This window comes from Dipodomys merriami, unplaced genomic scaffold, assembly GCF_024711535.1.
Source record: "Dipodomys merriami isolate MVZ:Mamm:240054 unplaced genomic scaffold, mDipMer1.0.p SCAF_2, whole genome shotgun sequence".
NCBI lineage: Eukaryota > Metazoa > Chordata > Mammalia > Rodentia > Heteromyidae > Dipodomys > Dipodomys merriami.
The window spans coordinates 109,315,194-109,335,499 of NW_027203381.1; the positions used below are offsets into that span (position 1 = coordinate 109,315,194).

The 20,306-nt window shown below is 37.9% G+C and overlaps 1 protein-coding gene across 6 annotated transcripts in view; it reads right to left on the reverse strand.

The window, feature by feature from the left end:
• The window catches only part of App (amyloid beta precursor protein), a 212,963-nt gene that overhangs the window by 32,538 nt on the left and 160,119 nt on the right, over window positions 1-20,306 (reverse strand). For all 6 annotated transcript variants that reach the window (XM_070030517.1, XM_070030516.1, XM_070030515.1 and 3 more), the window contains 2 exons: window positions 17,548-17,676; window positions 16,521-16,620 (listed from right to left, as the gene is read on the reverse strand). In XM_070030517.1, the coding sequence (XP_069886618.1) occupies window positions 16,521-16,620; window positions 17,548-17,676 (229 nt within the window). The remainder of the gene's footprint in view (window positions 1-16,520; window positions 16,621-17,547; window positions 17,677-20,306) is intronic.

Genomic DNA, 20,306 nt, shown 5'->3' on the forward strand with positions numbered 1-20,306 from the left:
GATTTTCAACTTCCTACATAGTTAGCCTCACCCAAAGAGTTTAAAAGACTTCGGCAAACAATTATAAAATGGGTAAAATTTGCATAAATGAATATTTCATCGTAATGGAGGATGGGCTTTGTTTCTACACTCAGAACATCATTTTTGTATACATAATAGTGCATTTGAAATGTTAATTTATGCAGATTAAAAATGAAGCTCTGTGCTCTTCTATACACTGGCCTATTTGTTCTTTTTTTGTAAACACAAAACTTGCTTTCAATTCAGCAATATTAGATATGGTGATGGTCTTTTCTGCATTAGTTTCTTTGTGTGCTCACAAAACAATGAATAGGAAAATCAGGCCTACAAGTATAAGGGCTTGGTGTTTGGGGATTAGTGATGGATAGAAAGTGCCTTTCTTTAGGAAGGTTCATAATGTACAGAAGTGAAAGAAGCTGAAGGAAAAGGAAAATAATCTGGAACTCAGGAAAATCCAACCACTTTAACAGGTGATGTCATGCATTCATCTATCTGCTGACCAATCCTACATCTCCCAGAAATCAGCTGTGCCAGGCATACCCAACTGAGCCTTTAAATCACAGAACTCATAGTCAGCAGAATAAGCTATAAGAAGTGCTATGGTAGGGACATGGGAAGAAGGAAAAAGGAGCAAGACTGAGTTGTGGTATACAGTGCCTGTAATGGTTTAATGTGTTGCCCAATGGTCCACATGTAAAGGTTCGCTAGCAGGATGGGGAGATACTGGGAGGTGGTGGAACCTTTATGGGGCAGGCCTGGTGGGAGGTCTTCGGGAAATTGGGAGTGTGCCCTTAAGGGGATTATGGGACTACTTGATCTTAGGCTCTCAACCCCCAAAGTTGTAATCTAAATGAATATTTTTCTTTTAGAAATGTAGCTACCTCTGGTACTTCATCACAACACAAATCTGACTAATATAATTATCCTAGCAGATGCAAATGCATCTACCATACTACAAAGAATAACTGCCTAGGAGCTATTGGGTATAAGGAAATGACAAGAGAAAGTAGTTTAGACACAGTAAAGGTTAAGCTTGTGGGATATCTTGAAGGCAGAGGAATACGCTGATTGGCACCGTGATTATTCAAGCCAAATTCCCATACTAGAAATTCTGTGGTTCATCAACAAGATTAAAAAAAAAGTATTGAGAGGAACGCAGAGGTTTTAAAGAAACAACAGGATAATATTAAAATTGGGCAAGAAATGATAGGCTCAGAAAGATATGTCACAAAGTGACAAAAGGAAGGGCAGTGGATGCTTTGCTGATGGTGTGGCGGCTGTGTCTGGGACAGGGTAGAACCACTATAAGGATCATGAATAAACATTAGAATTCCCACCTCAGTTTGGACTATGGGAAGAGTAGATGTGAGGGAGGAAAGACATTCTGTTTAGATGTGTTGTTGAGTTTGTTAGGACTCTGTTATTAAGAAGTCCTGGAGCCCATGGAGATAAGTGGTTGGAAAGGTCATGTCTATGCCCAAACAGGTAAGCACTAGAAAGAAACAGGTGCTTTCTGATACTAGCAGAAAAAGTCCACATTTCATTAGCTCCAAGGGATTTAATTAGATTGAATAAAGTAGTCAACAGTTCTACCCAGCATCAAGTGCCATGTATTTGCTGAGAACCCCTTACAGTGTTCAATTACAGGGCTCAGCACAATAAAATCAGGTTGGTGGTTGTCAGTAGGTATTTTTTTTTCTAAGTAAAGAGTTATGGGTCTGTGAAAAAAATCAGGAAGCATGATTCAAGTGGTAGATAGAGTGTTAGCTTAATAATCATGAGGACCTGACTTCAAACCCTAGTACCATCACAAAATCCAAAAAAGAGTTATGAGGCTAGATAGAGTCATGGCTCAAGTGACAGAAAGAGCACCTACCTAGCAAGCATAAGACTCTGAATTCAGACCTCAATACTACCCCTCAAATTTTAATATTAGCATACTAAGAACAAAGGAGAGTATGTGTAGGAGGTCAAAAGTAGAGCACACTTATCCTCTTTCTGCTGTTTTGAGGATTTGATATCAAAGATTATACTCCCTGTAGATAATGTTGACAGGAAATGGGGATAGCATGATGGTGGCCAGTTATCTTGGGAGTCTGGTCAGAGAGAGAGAGAAAGAGAGAGATAGAGAGAGAGAGAGACAGACAGACAGACAGAGAGAAACAGAGAGAAACAGAGAGACAGAGAGAGAGACAGAGAGAGAGACAGAGAGAGACAGAGAGACAGAGAGAGAGAGAGAGAGAGAGAGTGTATGTGTGTGTGTGTGTGTGTGTGTGTGTGTGTGTGTGTGTGTGTGGTGTTTCAGTCAACATGATGAAAATTACTCTGCTGGATGGGATGGGATATTCTCTCACCATGAGGGGACTACTACTACTTTTGGTGGTGGTGGTGTGTGTGGGGGGGTAAAAACTGAGTTCCATGGATGTATGGTTGGCCCTCTCTGAAGTTTCTGTATTAAGCCAACCTTGGAAAAAAATCTCATTGAATTTGTATTGAACATGTACAAACTTATTTTTTCATTATTCTCTAAACAATACAGTATAACTATATATAAATTGGGTTAAATATCATAGGGAATCCAGCAACAATTTAAAATATGTAAGAGAACGTGCATATGAGAATGTAAATGCTACTATCATTTTATGTAAGACCTGGGTTTGGAGTTCCTTCGGAGAGAAGGAGCTGGAATTAATTTTCCTTGGACCCTCTTCCTAGGGGAGCTCTCTCCAAACCATTCCTGGTTGTTGTATTTTCAGCCCCAGCAAAAGACGTTACACAAATTCCTATGATTTGCTGAAAGTGATCACAGGATTCGCATAATCTGTTTTCCTTAAAAAAGTTACTGTAAACTATTATTTTAAGTCAGCATAATTAATGTTTCTTCACTTCCTCTTCTCTAAAACATTTCAACTTAAAACTACAAAAAAGAAACTACCTTTCTCTAAATAGGTACAATTAGATCATGATCATCTTCAATAATATGTGTTTAATACATCAAAAAGTTTAGAACTCTCATAATTACCACAGTGCTGGAATATTATTTTTCTAAAGCCAAGTGTGATGCAAGCAATCCTTATTCAAATATACTTTAGGCATCCACAATAAATTGAAAAATGATTCATATTACAGTGCATTTATACATGTCTTTTCATCTTCTAAGTGTGGTAAACATTAATTAACCCTAGCTAATTAAAACAGCCACAATTTACGAATTTTTTCATTCATCAGCCTCAAGAAAAAGCAAAGCAATCCAAACCTTTCACAATCTGGTGCCAATTAAATATGGAAATTATTATTTTTTTAAATGAAGAGGGAACAAATTCAAGATATGTAGTTCTTTGATTGGAATTTGATAGCATTCGAGAAAGAATCTTGGACAACATTTCAGATGCTCAGAATTCAAAGCAAAGAAAACAAATCAAATGTAACCTTATTTGTAACAGGGTCTTCACAAATGTTATAGATAAGATGAGGCCCTGGTGCGCTGAGTCATAGATGAAAAGGAGAGACATGGTAGAATGACACCATGTGAAGATGGAGGCAGGTCATGAGAGGTCATCTAACAACACAAAGGAAGACCAAGTAGTCTCTGCAGCACCAAAAGCAATACGAAGTTCTGGAACACACTCTCCCCTAAAGCCTTCAGTGAGAGATGGACCTGCCAATACCTTGCTTGTAAACATTTTCCCTGGGGAAGGCTGGGATAAGAGGGTTTTGATGGTTTAGGCTACCCACAATACGATAATGGGTTCCAGCAGGCTTAGGAAACCAATGTGCTGCTCATGAAGAGGAATATTAACTACTTGCTTTTGGACAACCATTTCTGGTAATAATAAATGCCGTGGAGTAATAGGGTTTCTTAGTGAATCTTATTCAAGGCTGAGTTTAGCAGATTGGGGAGCAGAGCTGTTTAATCTGGCCCTTTTGGTATACAAGTTTTTCTCTCCCAAACCCCAGAAAACCTTTTGCTGGCAATCAAACATTCCTTTATTACAGCTCTTCGTTTCTCTCTTTTAATGCCCTTTTGAGAAAACATATTCATTTTCTTCTGACCTGATCCTGGTAAGACTGAGAATATTAGATGCCAGTGTCAATTCTTCAACTTGGCAAGGAAGTAGAGGGGCCTCAGTTTCAGACACCTTGTAAACACGGAGGTTATGTCATTTCCTCTCCAAGAAGCCAGAAGCTGAGCTGTGTCTGGCAGCAAAATGGGTGGCAAATGCCTGGCAGGTTTCAGGTTTTGCTAATCCCAGTGTGATGAAAACACCACCAGCTCCAAAGCCAGAAAGAAGTCCCTGTCATACTTATGTCCAGTAACTAAATTTAGTGAGGTAGTGTAGATGGAATAATCTCTAAAATTTAATGGTTCAATGTCAATTTTAGGACTCACATTCAACAAATTGAGTCTTAGCCAAAAAAAAAAAATTCAAAATTTCAACAAGTCTAAAACATGCTCTTATTCTTGTGTGTCATTTGGATGGCTGGGAATATAATACCTGATGGAATAATAGTTTTAGTAGCAACATCTAAATAAGAGTTCTTAGTCCATTTTGTGTTGTAAAATCAAAATTGGGTAATCTGCAAAGAATAGAGACTTGGCCCATAGTTCTGGAGCTGTGAAGGTTAAGAACATTATACTGGCTTTTGGTGAGGATCTCTGTGTGGTGTTGTTACATGACCAAAGGCAAGTTCACAGCTATGAAAGGAGGAGAGAAATTCAGACAGAATTCATTTGTGCATAAGGAGCCCATCCTGGCAATAATTAACCAGCTCCATGATAATGCCAATAATGCTTCCACAAGGTTTTCATTGAGATCTGATGAGTTTTTCCAACCATCATGAGCACAATTATACATCAATATAAGCTTTGAAGGAAACATTCAAACCACATTTCTTAGTTTTGATACCATGTATAGAAGGAGTAAAAACATGGCTTCCTTTGAATTCCTTTCATAATAAAAAAAATAGATAATATGTGAAGAATGAAGAGGTATACCAGATCTATCCAAGAGGGTGACTGAGCTGAATTGTATCCCCTTGAAATTAAATATTGAAGCCTAGCCCTCAAGACCACTGTATCTGGAGAGAGGGGCTTAATGAAAATCATTAAATGTTGAGTGAGGTCAGAAGGGTAGGGGGTCATAATTCAAAAGCACAGCATTTTTACAAGAAGAGGAAGAGATGCCACAAGTATCTTTCTCTTCAAAACCGCTGATGCAGGTAAACAGACAACTGAGTAATTTCAGAAGGGCCAACTAGGTCAATAGCCAAAATATAATTTGGAAAAACAGGTTTAATAATGAAGCTCTATAAATTTGTTTTTTTGTTCTGAGCAGTCTAAAGTTGATCCATAGGGCTTAGGTTAGATATAATTTTTAGATCTTAAGGAGCCAGTCAGGAATAGTAGCTTTCATTTTAGCCTTTTTAAAAAAAACCTGACATGTTGCTACAATTGCACTGACTGTTCTGGAGAAGACTACAATCACTTTCAGTTCATCTTCTGCCCAAAATTGCCAGGGATTTTTTCAACAAAAGCCATTCACAAGTCACTCCTCCAGACCTTAGTATTAACCAGACTATGCTGTACTTTCTTCGACCAGCAACTTCTTTTTGCTTGTAAATGGAGTATAAGCCTGTAGCAGGATTGTTTTCAGCACCTGAGACATCTACCACATCTGGAAAGGAGTAAAGCACACTGGAAGCAGAATTCACTTTTCTCTTCTGCAATAACTCAGACACAAGTCAGATTCACTAAAGACACACAGAAACATACTATGTCAACTTGGCAAAAAAAGACTTACAGGAATACAAGAAGTTTCCTATGAACTTGGTTTACCAATGCTTTCCATAGAGGGCTTCTTATTCTACTATATTGTCCTTGTTTTTTTGTTGAAGGAAAAGCATCTCATCCCAGCTAGAGACCCACTTTAATTTCTGTACAGCTTTGACAAGATACCAGGAAGCCCAAGTATTAGGCATTTTTAGAACATTTTGATCGAGCTACTTAATCACCCAGAACTCTTAATTGGAAAAGCAAGAAGGTTCCACACCATTTTCACCTTCCCTTGAAGAGCTACTGGCCCAGCATGCAGGCCCAGATGAATGTGGGAGGGAAGCCAGTACTTCCCTTTATATCAAAGATCACTAGAACGCCAAGTCTTCCTTCATATTTTCATACAATATTTGACTTCTCTCTGTTCCTTAATGACTGTGATTTAATCTAGTCTTGCTTTAATTTTTCATCCTATACCTGAAGGAAGTACTATACTTCAAGAATGAAGAAGCTTCTCACTCAAGATGGAAAAAAAAAATCAAGAGTCAACACATGAGTTTTCTGCCAAAAAGACGGGATAGAGAGATGAAGCAGAGATAGCCTATCAGTTCTAAATTATATCTTGCAGGGCCTCACTATGGATTACCAAGATTCCCTACCTCATCCCTCCACAGTCCCCTCTATTTCTCCTTTTCTTGAAGCAGCTTCCATTTTCTTCATGATCACTGGCATTGCCAATAGCAGTCTGGAAACTGTGCAAGTGGATGGTTAGTAGAAAAGTTATAATGTGACTTCTGTTCTTGTTAATATCCTAAAGCCCTTAAATTAGATTGTTTGGCTCCAAAGGTTTTCAGTACTGGTTCAGCATGTCTAATCTGAAAATCTGAAATGCTCTAAACTCAAACCCTCAAGACCTTGAGTTTTTCAGACTTTTTTTTAAATTAAAGTTTTGGATTAGTGATAGTAACATCTACATAAAATTTCCAAAATTTGAAACACTCTGAACTCTGAAACATTTTTGGTCCCAAGCACTGTTTTACTTGATGTACACTTAAAAAAAAGCATAGTAAGCTAGGTGCCATGGCTCACAGCTGTAATCATAGCTACATGTCCTGAGGATCATGGTTAAAGCCAGCCCTTTTATGAAAGTCTATGAGACTTTCATCTCGAATTAACCATTAAAAAAAGTTGGAAGTGGAGATGTTGCTCAAGTGAGAGACTGCCAGCCTGGAGTGACAGCTCAAGGAGAGGGCCCGGGTCCTGAGTTCAAGCCCCAGGATTGGCACACTCACCTACACAAATACTGAATGTACTGTAAAAAAAAAAAAAGTCTACAATAAGCCTGTCATATCAAGCTTGCAGGAGACTGAGACTGGGAGGATTGTGGTTTAAGGCCAACCCAAGCAGAAAAGTCTATGGGCCTCCATCTCAATGGAAGAAATATGGGCATGGTAGCAGGCACCTGTGACCCTAGAAATGATGATGACAAGCGTAAAAGAGATAGATTAACTCAGACACACGCCTGAATTATAAGGAAGACTCCTTGCTTCCAACCACATGCATTTTCACTGGTTAGATAGTCTCTTGAACTTTTCAGCCCAAGTAGGCTTCTAACTGTTATTCTCTGGATCTCAGCCTCTTGACTAACTAGGATTATAAGCATGAATCACTGACACCTGGCAAATCTATGATATTCGGTGAAATATTATATCTTACTTTCTATGATTATCTATTTAAAGCAGCCCAGAGCTCATGGGACATAAGAACTATTAACAAAGAATAATGGTGCTTGTTCAGGGACTACAACATGAAATTTGTTTCTAAGATGAACAGTAAGAGGCAGATTATCATTGCTTTCAATGTCTGACTCATGGAAACAAATTTTTCTCAGCCTAAGCTCTATGTGGAAACCTATTTCAAAATTAATCTTCATTTGGATTCATCTCTATGTTCTCGGTGGTGAACATCACCTCAATTTTTTTTTCTCTTCTGTATAAAAATGAACCTTGAAGGCATCTGCTTGTAAAAAATAGGATAACCAGCCTTTATGACAGTCCCAAATCATTGTCATTCCCGAGATTCCACAAAAAAATTAGGACACATCTGTTGTAGTGTTGAATGCCAGGAAATAGTCCTGCTGCCACCACTATGGTCTGTTTTCACTCCCCAATCATTTTTGTTTTTTGTTGTTGTTTTTTTCTTCTTAATTTTTGTTCCAAATTCGCAAGCCACACATAAGAGAGGGTAAGATGAGAATAACTGTAGAACAGCAACAGCACTCGATCACTGTAGGCTGTGGCAGCCTGGTGTGGGAAACCATGCGAAGGCTTTGCCCAACTGATTGGGATACCCATACCCCTACACATGCAAATAAAGGCTGGGCATAAACATGGGCAAAAACTATTGTTGTATTACTGCCACCACAGTTGAAAGTTCTCAAAGCCATTCCTTATCAATCACCAAAACTTGTAAAAGGCAACATCATGCTAAATCAATTGTCTTGCTGCTTCTAAATATTGACCTTCCTAAACGGAACTCACGGTGGAATTATCTCACAGTTACGCTATAGTCTATCAAGTGCAGTTTTATAATACATTTACAGTGTGATTCAAATTTCACTTAAAATTATAATAGCAATTCTTAAACAACAACCACAGAACAAGGGGAAAAAGGCCTTAAAATTCCTATGAACAGCTGAACATTGGTGGTTCATGCCTGTGTTTCTAAGTGACTTGGGAGGCTGAGATCTGAGGACTCTGGTTTGAAGCCAGCTAGGCTAGAAATGTCTGCCAGACTCCATCGCTAATAAGCCAGCAAAATACTGGTCTGGAGGCATAGCTCAAGAGGTAGACTGTGGACAAACAAGGTGAGCAAGAGTGTGAAGCTCTGAGTCTAAGCCCTGTAACAACAAGAACAGCAATAAAAAAGTTCAAGGCACCTTGGATAGTCAAACTAATCTTAAAAAAGAGGACTAGATTGATACCTGGAAATTGCCAAACATATTATTACAGTATTAACACAATGAGAATAGAATTCAGTATAAGGAAATTCCAGCATAGGTGTGAAGATCATTCAATCAAGAAAGAATAGTGTAGTCTTTTTCAACAAATTGGGTTGGAATACTGATAGCTACATGAAAAAGAATGATGTTAAGTGGGGGCACAGGTGGCTCATGCCTGTAATCCCAGTTACTCATGAGGCTGAGATCATGCAGTTTGAAGCCAGCATGGGCAGGACTCTTATCAGACTCCTATCTCCAATTAATCACACATTCACACACACAACACACATACACACACACACACACACACACACACACACATACACTTACACCCCTCCCACCGCCCCCCCACACACACAGAAAGAAAAATTGAAGTTAGATTCTTAACTTACACCATACACAAATCAAAGGTTTAATGAATGGGAAGAGCTAAAATGATAAATATTTTGGAAGTAAAAAGTAAGTATAAGTCCTTGTGATTTTCGATTAAAAAATGTTCTCTTCTACATAATACAAAGTGACAACAAGAGAATAAGTGACCAATTAGGATTCCTCAAAATTTAAAAATATATTCATGGGGGCTGGGAAGGTGGCTCAGTGGTAGAGCGCTTGCCTTACATGCATGAGGCCCTGGGTTCGATTCCTCAGCACCACATAAGCAAAAAGAAAAAAGCCAGAAGTGGCGCTGTGGCTCAAGAGGTAGAGCGCTAGCCTTGAGCTGAAGAACTGAGGGACAGCGCTCAGGCCCAGAGTTCAGGCCCCACGACTGGATGCAAAAAAAAAAAATAAATAAATAAATAAAAATAAAAATATATTCATGACTAAATGATGTTATCAATAAAGCAAAAAATCCCTTCAGAGTGGGAAAACTTATTGCAAATCAACTATTTGGTAAAATGATCCAGAATATATAAAGAGCTCTTATAAAAATACAAATAATCCAATTTAGAACTTGGCAAATAATCTGAGCAGATATGACTTATTTATTTATTTGGACTAAGCAAAATAATTTACCACAAATGTGTTTGAAGTTTAAGTTATCTAATACTTGTCAATGTCTATCTGAGCTGGGTAAATGAGACCAATATGTTGTATTCAATTATGGATATTAATGGTAACAAACTTCCTATCAGAATGGTAGAGATAGTGGTTATTTAAACCAAAGAAACCAAAGAAACTCAACCCTTTTGGACATTATTTTTCCCAGAAACTGTATTTTTTAAAATGCATAATAATAAAGATATTTGCTTGACAGAATGGAAAACTATGAAAATCATCCAGGAAATCTGTTGATTTACATGTCCACTTTTAAGATCCTTATCAATTAATATCACATCATCTGGATGACATAGACTCTATATTTATGGAAGTCATAAACTGCTAAGCAAGCAAAGGAGAACAAAATATTACCTTTAAATAAAGCATAGAGAAATGACGTATGCAAGCCATGCTACTAGACAGTATGTGTAATATGAATGGTTAATATGTGATGGTCCCTAGGACAGACTGCAGAAATTCCCAACTGGGAAGCCAGGGGAATGATAGCAATGCCATTTACCCATCTATCTTGCTATCTGGAGACATTATAACATATCATTCAGCTGGCCAGAAAATTGGTGTGCCTTCCAAATTCATACATCCAATTTTGAAGATGAAAACATTTTGTATAAAGGCCCAATTCACTTAACAATGCATTTTTAATCAATAAAATAGGTTTTCTTTTGGAAGACTAACTGCCTTGATTGGAGAAGGTTAAAAAGATTTAGATGAAAGAAGTCAAATAATTCATGCCAATGATCTCATTAATACTGGGGAAAATATGAATGAAATGTTCTGAGAATATTTTAAAAGAAACAGTAGAAAATGCCTGGAGTTGTTTACCATCTGAATAAACACTGTCTGCAAATGCTAAGTCAGCTGTAAAATCTACACATATCCAGAAGTCACTTCATAAGAAAAATGAACAACATGAGCAGAATAAATTGACAACTTTCTCACTTTATTTGCTTTTATGTATTTTCCCCCCGAATTCTCTTTTTAAGCTTGTAATTACAAAATGAGGTTATTTATACTTTTCAGTAGTCTGAAATATTCTATTTTGTGGGACTGGGAAGTGTCGTAAATATTCTGTTTTAAACCTAGTCCAGTCTAGATTCATTCATCCCCTCTCCCCACAAAATCAATAGCCTTATTAGATATAGAAAATGGAACCACTGTCTTTGAAATAAGCATGGTGCATTTTTCCTTCAGAGTGGAAAACTTTATCAAGAGGCCACAGCACTTTCTCTTATTAGATGCAAGTTTCTTGATCCCCTGCTACATCTTTCAATTCTAATCCCATTAGCCATGGATTTGTTCGGCTAGATCCTTCCTGCATCTAGTTTATAATTGTTTTTATTAATTTTGATTGAGAAAAGAAAAACTGGGAATGTCTTTCTATTGCCTATCTCATAAATATGTCATTACACCATTCTGTTAAACAGCCATATCTGAATTGAGAGCTACAATACTCTTAGCCTCGAGGTAGATGCAAAATGAAGCACTCTGAGAAAAACAGCACCACAGTAGAACAGAGTACATTTTGCATAGATTTAAGGAAGATTACAAAAGGCAAAAGAATACCAATCATTTTAAGATAAGTTGACAAAGCAAAGGTTGAGAGGAGGGGATTCTGCCTTTCTGGAGGGTTAGAAGACAATTTCAAGCAGAATATGGACACTGAAGAGGAGCCATATCTTCATTAAGATAATGACTCAACTGTGAAATGAAAAATATAAAAGCCCTAAACAGCTGTTTAAAATAGATTAGGGAATTTCTCCCTCCTACAGACAATGCCCTAAGTCTTTATTAGCAAGGAAACATCATCATCTATATGCAAATAGATGATTTTAAAAAGGAAAAACATTAATAAATGATTGTTTCCAGGAACCTACATACAATAATTCAAACTGAAGCAGAAGATATAAAATGATAAATGGCAAACCACTTATAAAAAACGAATACAGCAGTTTTGAAAATTCACAGGATAGTCAAATCAGAAAACATAATTATTAAAACAGGAATTAACAACTCTAGAGAATCTTATGGTAAGAGAAAGAGAATTGTTTTATGCATATGTATGCCAGGTACCAAGTAAGGAGCTTATGAGGTCTTTAGGATTATGAAGGAACAACAGAATCAGTCTAATTTGACGAGCATCTACATCGAAGCCTAGAAACTACTTCAACCCTTTGTCTACAATACTAATACATAGGACCAGAATTCTTGTTGAATCCTGTGGCAAATATGATAGACATATGGATGCCATAAGAGCTCTCAGGATGAAACGTTGGTTAGATACATTAAATATTAAATAAAGAATATAGTGTGAGAGGTGGTTAACCAACATGGTGAATACTGAGGTCAAATAGGAGAAAATTCAACCTAAGAGGAGGATGGGTGTCAGAGAGAACCTGGATCTGTCGTTCAGGCAGACCTTAGCTGTGGGGAGCCGGGGCGAACGCAATTAAACTCCGCCCACTCCCTTGCAGCTTTGAGGTCCATATTAGGCAGTGCTTGGCGGGATGGTGGGTCCTGGGCTTTGCGCATGCGCGAGCCATGTAGAGTCCCCAGCCAATCCCGTGGCACCTGGTGACGGTGAAAGGCAGATGACCAATGATAGAAAGACCCGTGTTCCTATTCCCTATATAAGCGGCCATGTTTTGGGTACACGCTCTCTCGCGCTCAAGCTCTCCTACAAGTAAAAAGGCTCTCCAATAAAGTGTGATCTGAGAAGACTCCTGGTGTGGTGGTTATTCTTCCTCGCTGGTCGAGAAGGCGTTCGCCGCACTTAGCTTCACTGAACTCTCTAACATAGTCATTCACTCTTATTTTGCCTTTGTGTGAAACACAAGAAAGTTCTTTGAATACTGAAGACAACCCAGTGCCTGGCTCTGTGACTGAGGTGTAGAATGTCTGACTTTCATTAAGAATCTGGCCCACTGACATCACAGAAAACACTCACTAGTTCACTATGTGGCTGTCAACTGAAACATCCAATTGTCCTTTTCACTCCCTATGCAATTGAAGAAGGGTTTATAGGAGCATGAGCATTTTGGTTGCTTCTTGAGGCTTTCAACTTTTCAAGAAAGAAAAACCATATGGAGTTGTTACTCATATTTTGGTAGGAAGCTCTGGCAGACTTGCAGAGGAAAAACTGGGGTTGGTGGGAGAGGTCCAATATGAGGTAAGCGTAGGGTGACCCACTGGGAATGCAGTGAGATGATGTGAGGAGGACAAGATCTAAGGTAAGATGATGGATGAGCAGAGCAGGGATTCCACACAGACAGGAGGAGAACATATAAGATGAGGCTGGTAAGAAATCATGGCTGAGGGGAAGGGAGGAGGCATGGGTAAATTTAGTTCCATTGGGAAAATCCACAATAGAGTGTAAAACAAATAAATTTCTAGAAGGATACAGTGAGTTCCTCACTGATGTGGTTTCAAAGAACTGAGATATTCTGGTAGTTTGGAACATGGCACTGGGACTCAGCAGACAAGCTGTTGCTAGCCCTACAGTTTTGGGAATTTACTGGAGTTAGTAGGAGTTTAGTGATTTACTGTGGTTAGTACAAAAGCAGCACAAACAGATGGGATGCCTCAGGGAAGCACCACAAAGGAAAAAAGAGATCAGGGCCAGAATTCACTGGCACACTGAGTGAGCCTTGAGCTCTATCCATAATTTATTTATCCTCATAAACTTGAATCCAGCTTCTACCTTTACCTCCCACATTCGTTCTTTCTAGCCATGCTCCTTTCTTCTTCTTTTTGCCCATGATAGAGAATTCTAATTTGAAGTTTAATTCACCAAAGTAGATATAAATCCATCATTAAAGAAACACAGTATAGTTCCTCAGACTATTGAAAACCTTTCATCCAAAAAGAACCTGCCACCATTTCATTTAATGAAACCACTGTATTTCTCTCCATATATTTGACTCCATTAAACACATTCTAACACTCCCACTTATAAAACCTTTATAACAATTCGCAGGTATTTTCACATCTTGTCCTTCTGCCTAGAATTCTAGTTTTTCCCTTTTGCTTTGAATTCTAGTTTTTCTCCTTATTTGTACTTAATGATACCATACCTAAAGTTTGATTATGGGGAGGAATGGCAGATGCAAATGCCAGTGCAAATCAGACTATGATAAAGTATGAACTGAGAGACTATTAAAGAGTACAAGCTCCAAACTGGAAGAAATCTATGAAGATCTTATTTAGAAAGTACACACAAAAAATTTCAAACACCTACAAAAGTAAGAATAAGAACCCCTGAATGCCACTTAGCTGAAATAGCATCCCCATAGCCAATCTTGTCTCATAAATATCTTACAGGTGAAAAATTCTTTTCTGATAGTCTTCCAAATGAAGAAAGACTATGAAAGCCAACTAAGGTCAACCCAGAAAAGCCATTCTATCTAGCGAGCATACTCTTAGCTTCAGTATTGTGAGCTTAAAGAGTGCATATGCCTAACTAATAGACGTTCTATACTGCAAGATTCTCTTTTTGTAGGAAAATGCTTCTCTTTTCATTACAAAACTGAGGAGCTGATGATTTCAAATAAAACAGTTATTTTCTTTTAAAGAAGGTTTTCCTTCAGGAGTCCAGGACATTTAATAGACACAAACATTTTTAAGGTACTTATCTTCTTGATCCAACGTAGTGGCAGAGTCTTTTTAATTTTTTTTTTTAAAGGAGTGTGGAATCAGTGGCTCATGCTTATAATCCTAGTTTCTCAGGAAGCTGAGATCTAAGGATCATGGTTTGAAGCCAGCCCTTGCAGGAAAGTCTGTGAGACTTTTATCTCTATTTACCAGAAAACCAGAAGTGGAGTTATGGCTCAAGTGGTAGAGTGCTAGCCTTGAGCAAAAAGGAGCTCAGGGATAGTGCCCAGGCCCAGGGTTCAAGCCCCAGGACCAGCAAAAAAAGAAAAAAGCCATGATTTTAATTATCTGTTTTCCTTGTCCTGAGATTTGAAGTTCACTGGGTTGTCCTATTCTTGGGCATTTTTCAATACTTAATCTGAATCACTATCTGGATTGTGACTCACTGGTAGCTAATATTTGCAGTACTATATTGTCAAATGAAAAGCTCTAATAAGAATTAATTAGAAATCAGAAAGGGTCAGTCATATTACTAAATATGAATAAAATAGTTCACCAACTTTATAGTCCTTTTTTGTTTTTTGTCGGTTGTGGGGCTTGAACTCTGGGCCTGGGTGCTGTCCCTGCACTCTTCAGCTCAAGGAGAGCGCTCTATCGCTGAGCCACAGTGCCACTTCCCATTTTCTAGTGGTTTATGGGAGATAAGAGTCTCATGGACTTTCCTGCCCAGGCTAGCTTTGAACCATGATCCTCAGATCTCAACCTCCTGAGTAACTAGGATTACAGGAATGAGCAAGGCTTTATAGTCCTTTTTAATGACTTATTTCCCCCATTAGTATTACTAAATGCCACCACAATTGAAGTCACATATGAAAACAGACTTGAGATAACCAAAGGCAAACATATTCATCTAGAAAATTTTAAACCTGAGTTCCTTAGGTATTTATTATTATTATTATTATTGTTAGTAGGAGTAGTAATAGTAATTCTGGAGTTTGAATTCAGGGTCTCTCACTAGCTCAGATTGCTTGGTTAGTTGGTGCTCTACCACGTGAGCCACATTTTTCAGCTTGGCTTTTTGCTGTTTACTTTGGGGTCTCTTACATTTTTCTTCCTGGGGCGCCTTTGAACTATAATCCTCCAGATCTCAGACTCCTGAGTAATTAGGATTACAGATATAAGCCACCAGCACCTGCAATTACTTGGTCTTACTTCTTATAAAACACAAGCTAACTGTTCCAACAGGGTTTCAGGTAGAGTAGGAATTACTGTTTAATCTATGTCTATTTTCAGCTCAACTAAAAAGAGACAATATTCCTTACGAAGAAGAAAATGACAGGCACACATTGCTTATCTACTGATTTTCTACACACTAATCCCTGCATAACAAATCCCTGCATACAAAAGTAACATTTGCTTTATTTTGAAAGGTGTATCAGGACAACTCTCATCTGTGCACTTGGTGAGGTAGACACTAAGGAGATTTTTGTAGAATGTAATAGTTAATCTTTTTACAGGTGGATAGAAATGAGAGAACTACTCATATGGAATATATCATTAGGGAAACTGGAGAGAAAAGAAAGTGGGCACACTGAATTTTTCTAGATTAGATAAGGCACTAACCATTGATATGTAAGATGTCATCCCAAAGGAGAGGTGTTTAATTCAAGCTATTCGTCTCTATTTTCCCAACTTCTTGCGAACTATGGTTGTTTCAAAATAAGCCCAGTGATCTTTTAAGTTTAAACAATAATTTAGTTTAGAGAACATGTGTGGTATTTTTGTCGATCAGTGACTTAATGAACATAAGTATAACCTCCTCAATGTCAGAAATCATTTCAAGGTACACACACGTGCCTGGAGAAAAAAACCAAATAGTGCACATACCAGGGCAGGAGTGCACATACCAGGGCAGGAGCTAGCCCATCACTCCTGAGTTTCACTGTCAAAGGCAACTTGCTCTTTGAACTCAAAGGTACTTTTTGAACACTGATCATTCCTCATGCAGAAGGACTCACTTCCCTAATTTCTCCTTCAGGCAAAAAAGTTATTTACATTGTAAATAGGCAGTTTACTTACCAACTTCATCCTGAATCTCTTCAGCCACGGCAGGAACATTATAGAGCAGAGACAGAGACTGATTCATGCGTTCATAGATAACACGGAGGTGTGTCATCACCTGCATTGGATCAAGACAACTCCAGGTAAACATCCTCTGAGACAGGAATAATCTACAGACAGATAAAAGCTTCCAGAATCAAACTAACCAAACTGCAAGAATGTTCAACTAGAAGACCTTTATTTAACTTGTTCTTTTTTTTTTTTTTCTCTAACTTTTGAACTCAGCTTTAACTTACAGCAGTTGTACTGTATGACTTTAATGTCAATTAAAAAGAACACCTGTGCCACCTGTGTCTCTGAACTCTAAGGTCTCAAATGGCAGCCTTATTTTTTTAAATTTCTTTGCAAACTTTCTAATACACGGGAACATTTCAGTTTGATCAGATTTTTATGCAACCTTTAAGTATTTGAAAATTATTCCATTCAAGGAAATACAAAATTTCAGATTGCCAGGATTCCCTTTAGGGAAGGAGAAAGTATAGAATGTATTATATATCAGGGCTTAATTTGGCCTCACATTTTCACAGTAAGTCTCAATACTGTAGTAACACACTGCCACAATCTAGTCCAGTTATAGAGGTTTTAGTTCACACAGCTTTAATTTTCTTTTAGTGGTCATTTTTAAATGATTCATTTAAGTATCAGTTGCAGTCAAGAGCTAAGAATTTTATGTTCTCTATTATTTACATAATTTGGAAAATGTCAAACCACAATGTTGCTCTAAAATAAGACTTCTACATTTGTAAGACAAGGTCTTACTATGTACTCTCAACTGGCCTTGAACTTGAAATCTCTTGGGTATAGGCATGCTCCACTATGCCTGGTGAAAATAAACTTTTAGAAGTTATCAGGCACTAAAGAGTTTTTGCCATGGAGTCCAACATCCACAGGTACTCTGAAAATACCTGAAGATCCCATACTAATCCAAGAAGCAAGCACCCAGAATCGTCTTCAGTTACAAACGACTTTCATACTCAGTGCTTACCTGGGACCGGATCTGAGCAGCTTTCTTGGGATCCACCATGCGCACATGTTCAAAATGCTTCAAGGTATGCTGCCTGTCTTTCTGTTCAGCGCGGACGTACTTCTTCAGCATGTTGAACACATGATGAGGCTTTGAGAGAAAAATAAGGAAACTTTTTTACAAGTCTGGAAATACTACTTCTTCCATTGGCTGTGGGTCATGGGTCCCACTGATTCATCCATTCCATGATGGACAAATGTTCCAAGTTTTCTTCAGGCAAATCCCTCTCCTGCCCCACTCCTTTATTTAATAGGCAATTGTTGAGATGGGTTGGTCATTCTTCATTTCTATGAGTGTATTTAGTGTTTTCACTATTTGTGTCCATCCTTACATAATATTTTCTTAAGAATCACAGGTGCATATACCTTGCTTAGATGCTAATGTTAAGATTTTGGGTTTCTTTGACTTTTTTTTTTTAATTGTGAAAATCCCGTACAGAGGGGTTACAATTACATGGGCAAGATAATGAGTACATTTCTTATCAAGCATTGTTGATTCCTCCATTGCTTCCCTTTCCCATACCCTCCCTCACCCCCCACACGATCCTTCCCCCCCACCAAAGTTGTAAAGTTTGTTTTTCGACATAACGACTTATACATCTCATTGTTGCAATGGGTCCACCTGTATCCCTATTTAAATGGGTTTCTTTGACTTTTGTTTGATTTTATTTTCTATTTTTTTTTGGCTCAGGCTGTTCTGGAATGTAATCTTCCTAATCTCAGACTCCTATGTATCATGTATAATAGGCATTAGCCACCATACCTAGCTCCCATGTGCATATTCTTATGACCAGAAATAATGTTGCACCAATAATCCTGTCATTAGTACAATACTTGAAATAAGAAAAATAGGTAATTTAATAACTACTTTTTTGTAGACCAAGGAAGAAGTGGTCAGCTCTGAGTCATTTTTTTTTTTTCTAGAAGGCCACAACTCAACTGTAGTTATTTTACTTTAAAATTTAATTGTGTTCTTTTTAAGACATCAGATTCTAATGCTTTCAGCAACAATTAAGTTACTTCTCAAATGCTTCTATCTTTTTTCTAATTGGTTCTATTTCATTATTCCAGTTTTATGTGAAAACATTCATCCTAATAAACAGGTTAAAACTTTCCTTTGTCTTCAGTAATGCCAGTGCTATACGCATTCTACTATTTGATCTTATGAAATGGATTGCAAAGACACACATTGCTTCGTCTTCTTCTTCTTCTTCTTCTTCTTCTTTTTTTGCCAGTCCAGGGGCTTGAACTTGGGTCCCTGAGTCTCTTTGTGCTCAACACTAGTGCTCTGCTCTATTACTTGAGCTACAGCACCACTTCTGCTTTTTCTGAGTAGTTTAATGGAGATAAGAGTCTCATGGATTTTCCTGCCCAGGGAGGCTTCGATCTGGGATCCTCAGGATTACAGGCATGAGCCTCCAGCGCCTGACACATATTTCTTCTTCACAATAACAATAAAGACGGCTATGAAGATTCATATAAAATACAGTAAGTCTTGGAGGAAAATCTTGGAGGAAAATACCAGGTATTATTAACCAGTGTGTCACAGGCACCTTAGAAATCAGTTGGATAGTACAGAGTTTATTCATAAAGAAGGTATAGGGTGGTTTACAACGTTTTTGTTATGGTATCCATTTTTTATTGGCTGTGCCTCTCCTTGTGCCTTAATTTGGAGACCTTCTCTCTAACTTTCCAGGTAGAAATTGGTGTCCTTTCTCTGTGCTATCCTGAAATGTCATGCAAATCTCTATTATTGCCTTTAATACAATCTGTCAATTTATTGATATTCTGGTTCCAGTTTGCAGTGTGAGATCCATGGAGCCATTTTGTCTCATTCTTTGTTTTTCTACTGGAAGCTCAATTAGTGGTGCTGACCCAGAGCAGGCTCTCAGTACTTGTTGACTCTATGCCTGCCACATGATCCTGTACGTGACGAAACAAAAACATACAGTAAAAACAAAATAAATCTGTATTTAGCTGCCAGACCTATCACTTTTTCCTAGAAGAAATCTGTTTTTACTACATTCCCAAGAAAGAAACATATCACAGCTTGAAAAATAGCTTTTGGCAACTGTCATTATAATTCTTGCTTATACTCTGAAATCTGGTTGAATCTAAAAAATCAGAGAATGACCTTTCAAATCTCACAAGTAGTAAAAGAAATAATATCGAGGGGCTATATCTACACAATGCCTTTTAAAAGCTGATAAGCTTATACAAACTAAAAGACACTCCAAATCTTAATTTGTAAATTAAAGGCTGACAGTTGTTGACAATGAGGTCTATTTTATACAGCAGTATTGTGTAATCAGGTTAGCCTTGACTAGTTTGTTATCAAGCACCAAGGCCTAAAATTTCCTTACTAGGATCTTTTCTGTGTCGGAGGGAGAAAGGTCGGCCGCTAATTGGATGGATTTTACCCCTTCCCCCATGTTTCCTAACACTCACTGTTATAGCTGATCAACTCAATTTGCTTTCTGAATCCGCTCTATTCTATCTCCCTCTCTCAGATTTATGATTCTGAAGGAAATGTATTTTTGTTGTTATGAATACAAAAAAAAACTTCAATGAAAATTGTAAAGATTGATTATTTTTAATCATAACCCCCGCCCACCCCACCCTTTAGATACCAACCACTAAGCATGCCTTCAAGCCCTTGTTTCTCTAAGGCTAAGGCTTTTGTCCTGGAAAAAAAGCCTTGCCAATAAGTGAGAGTACCAG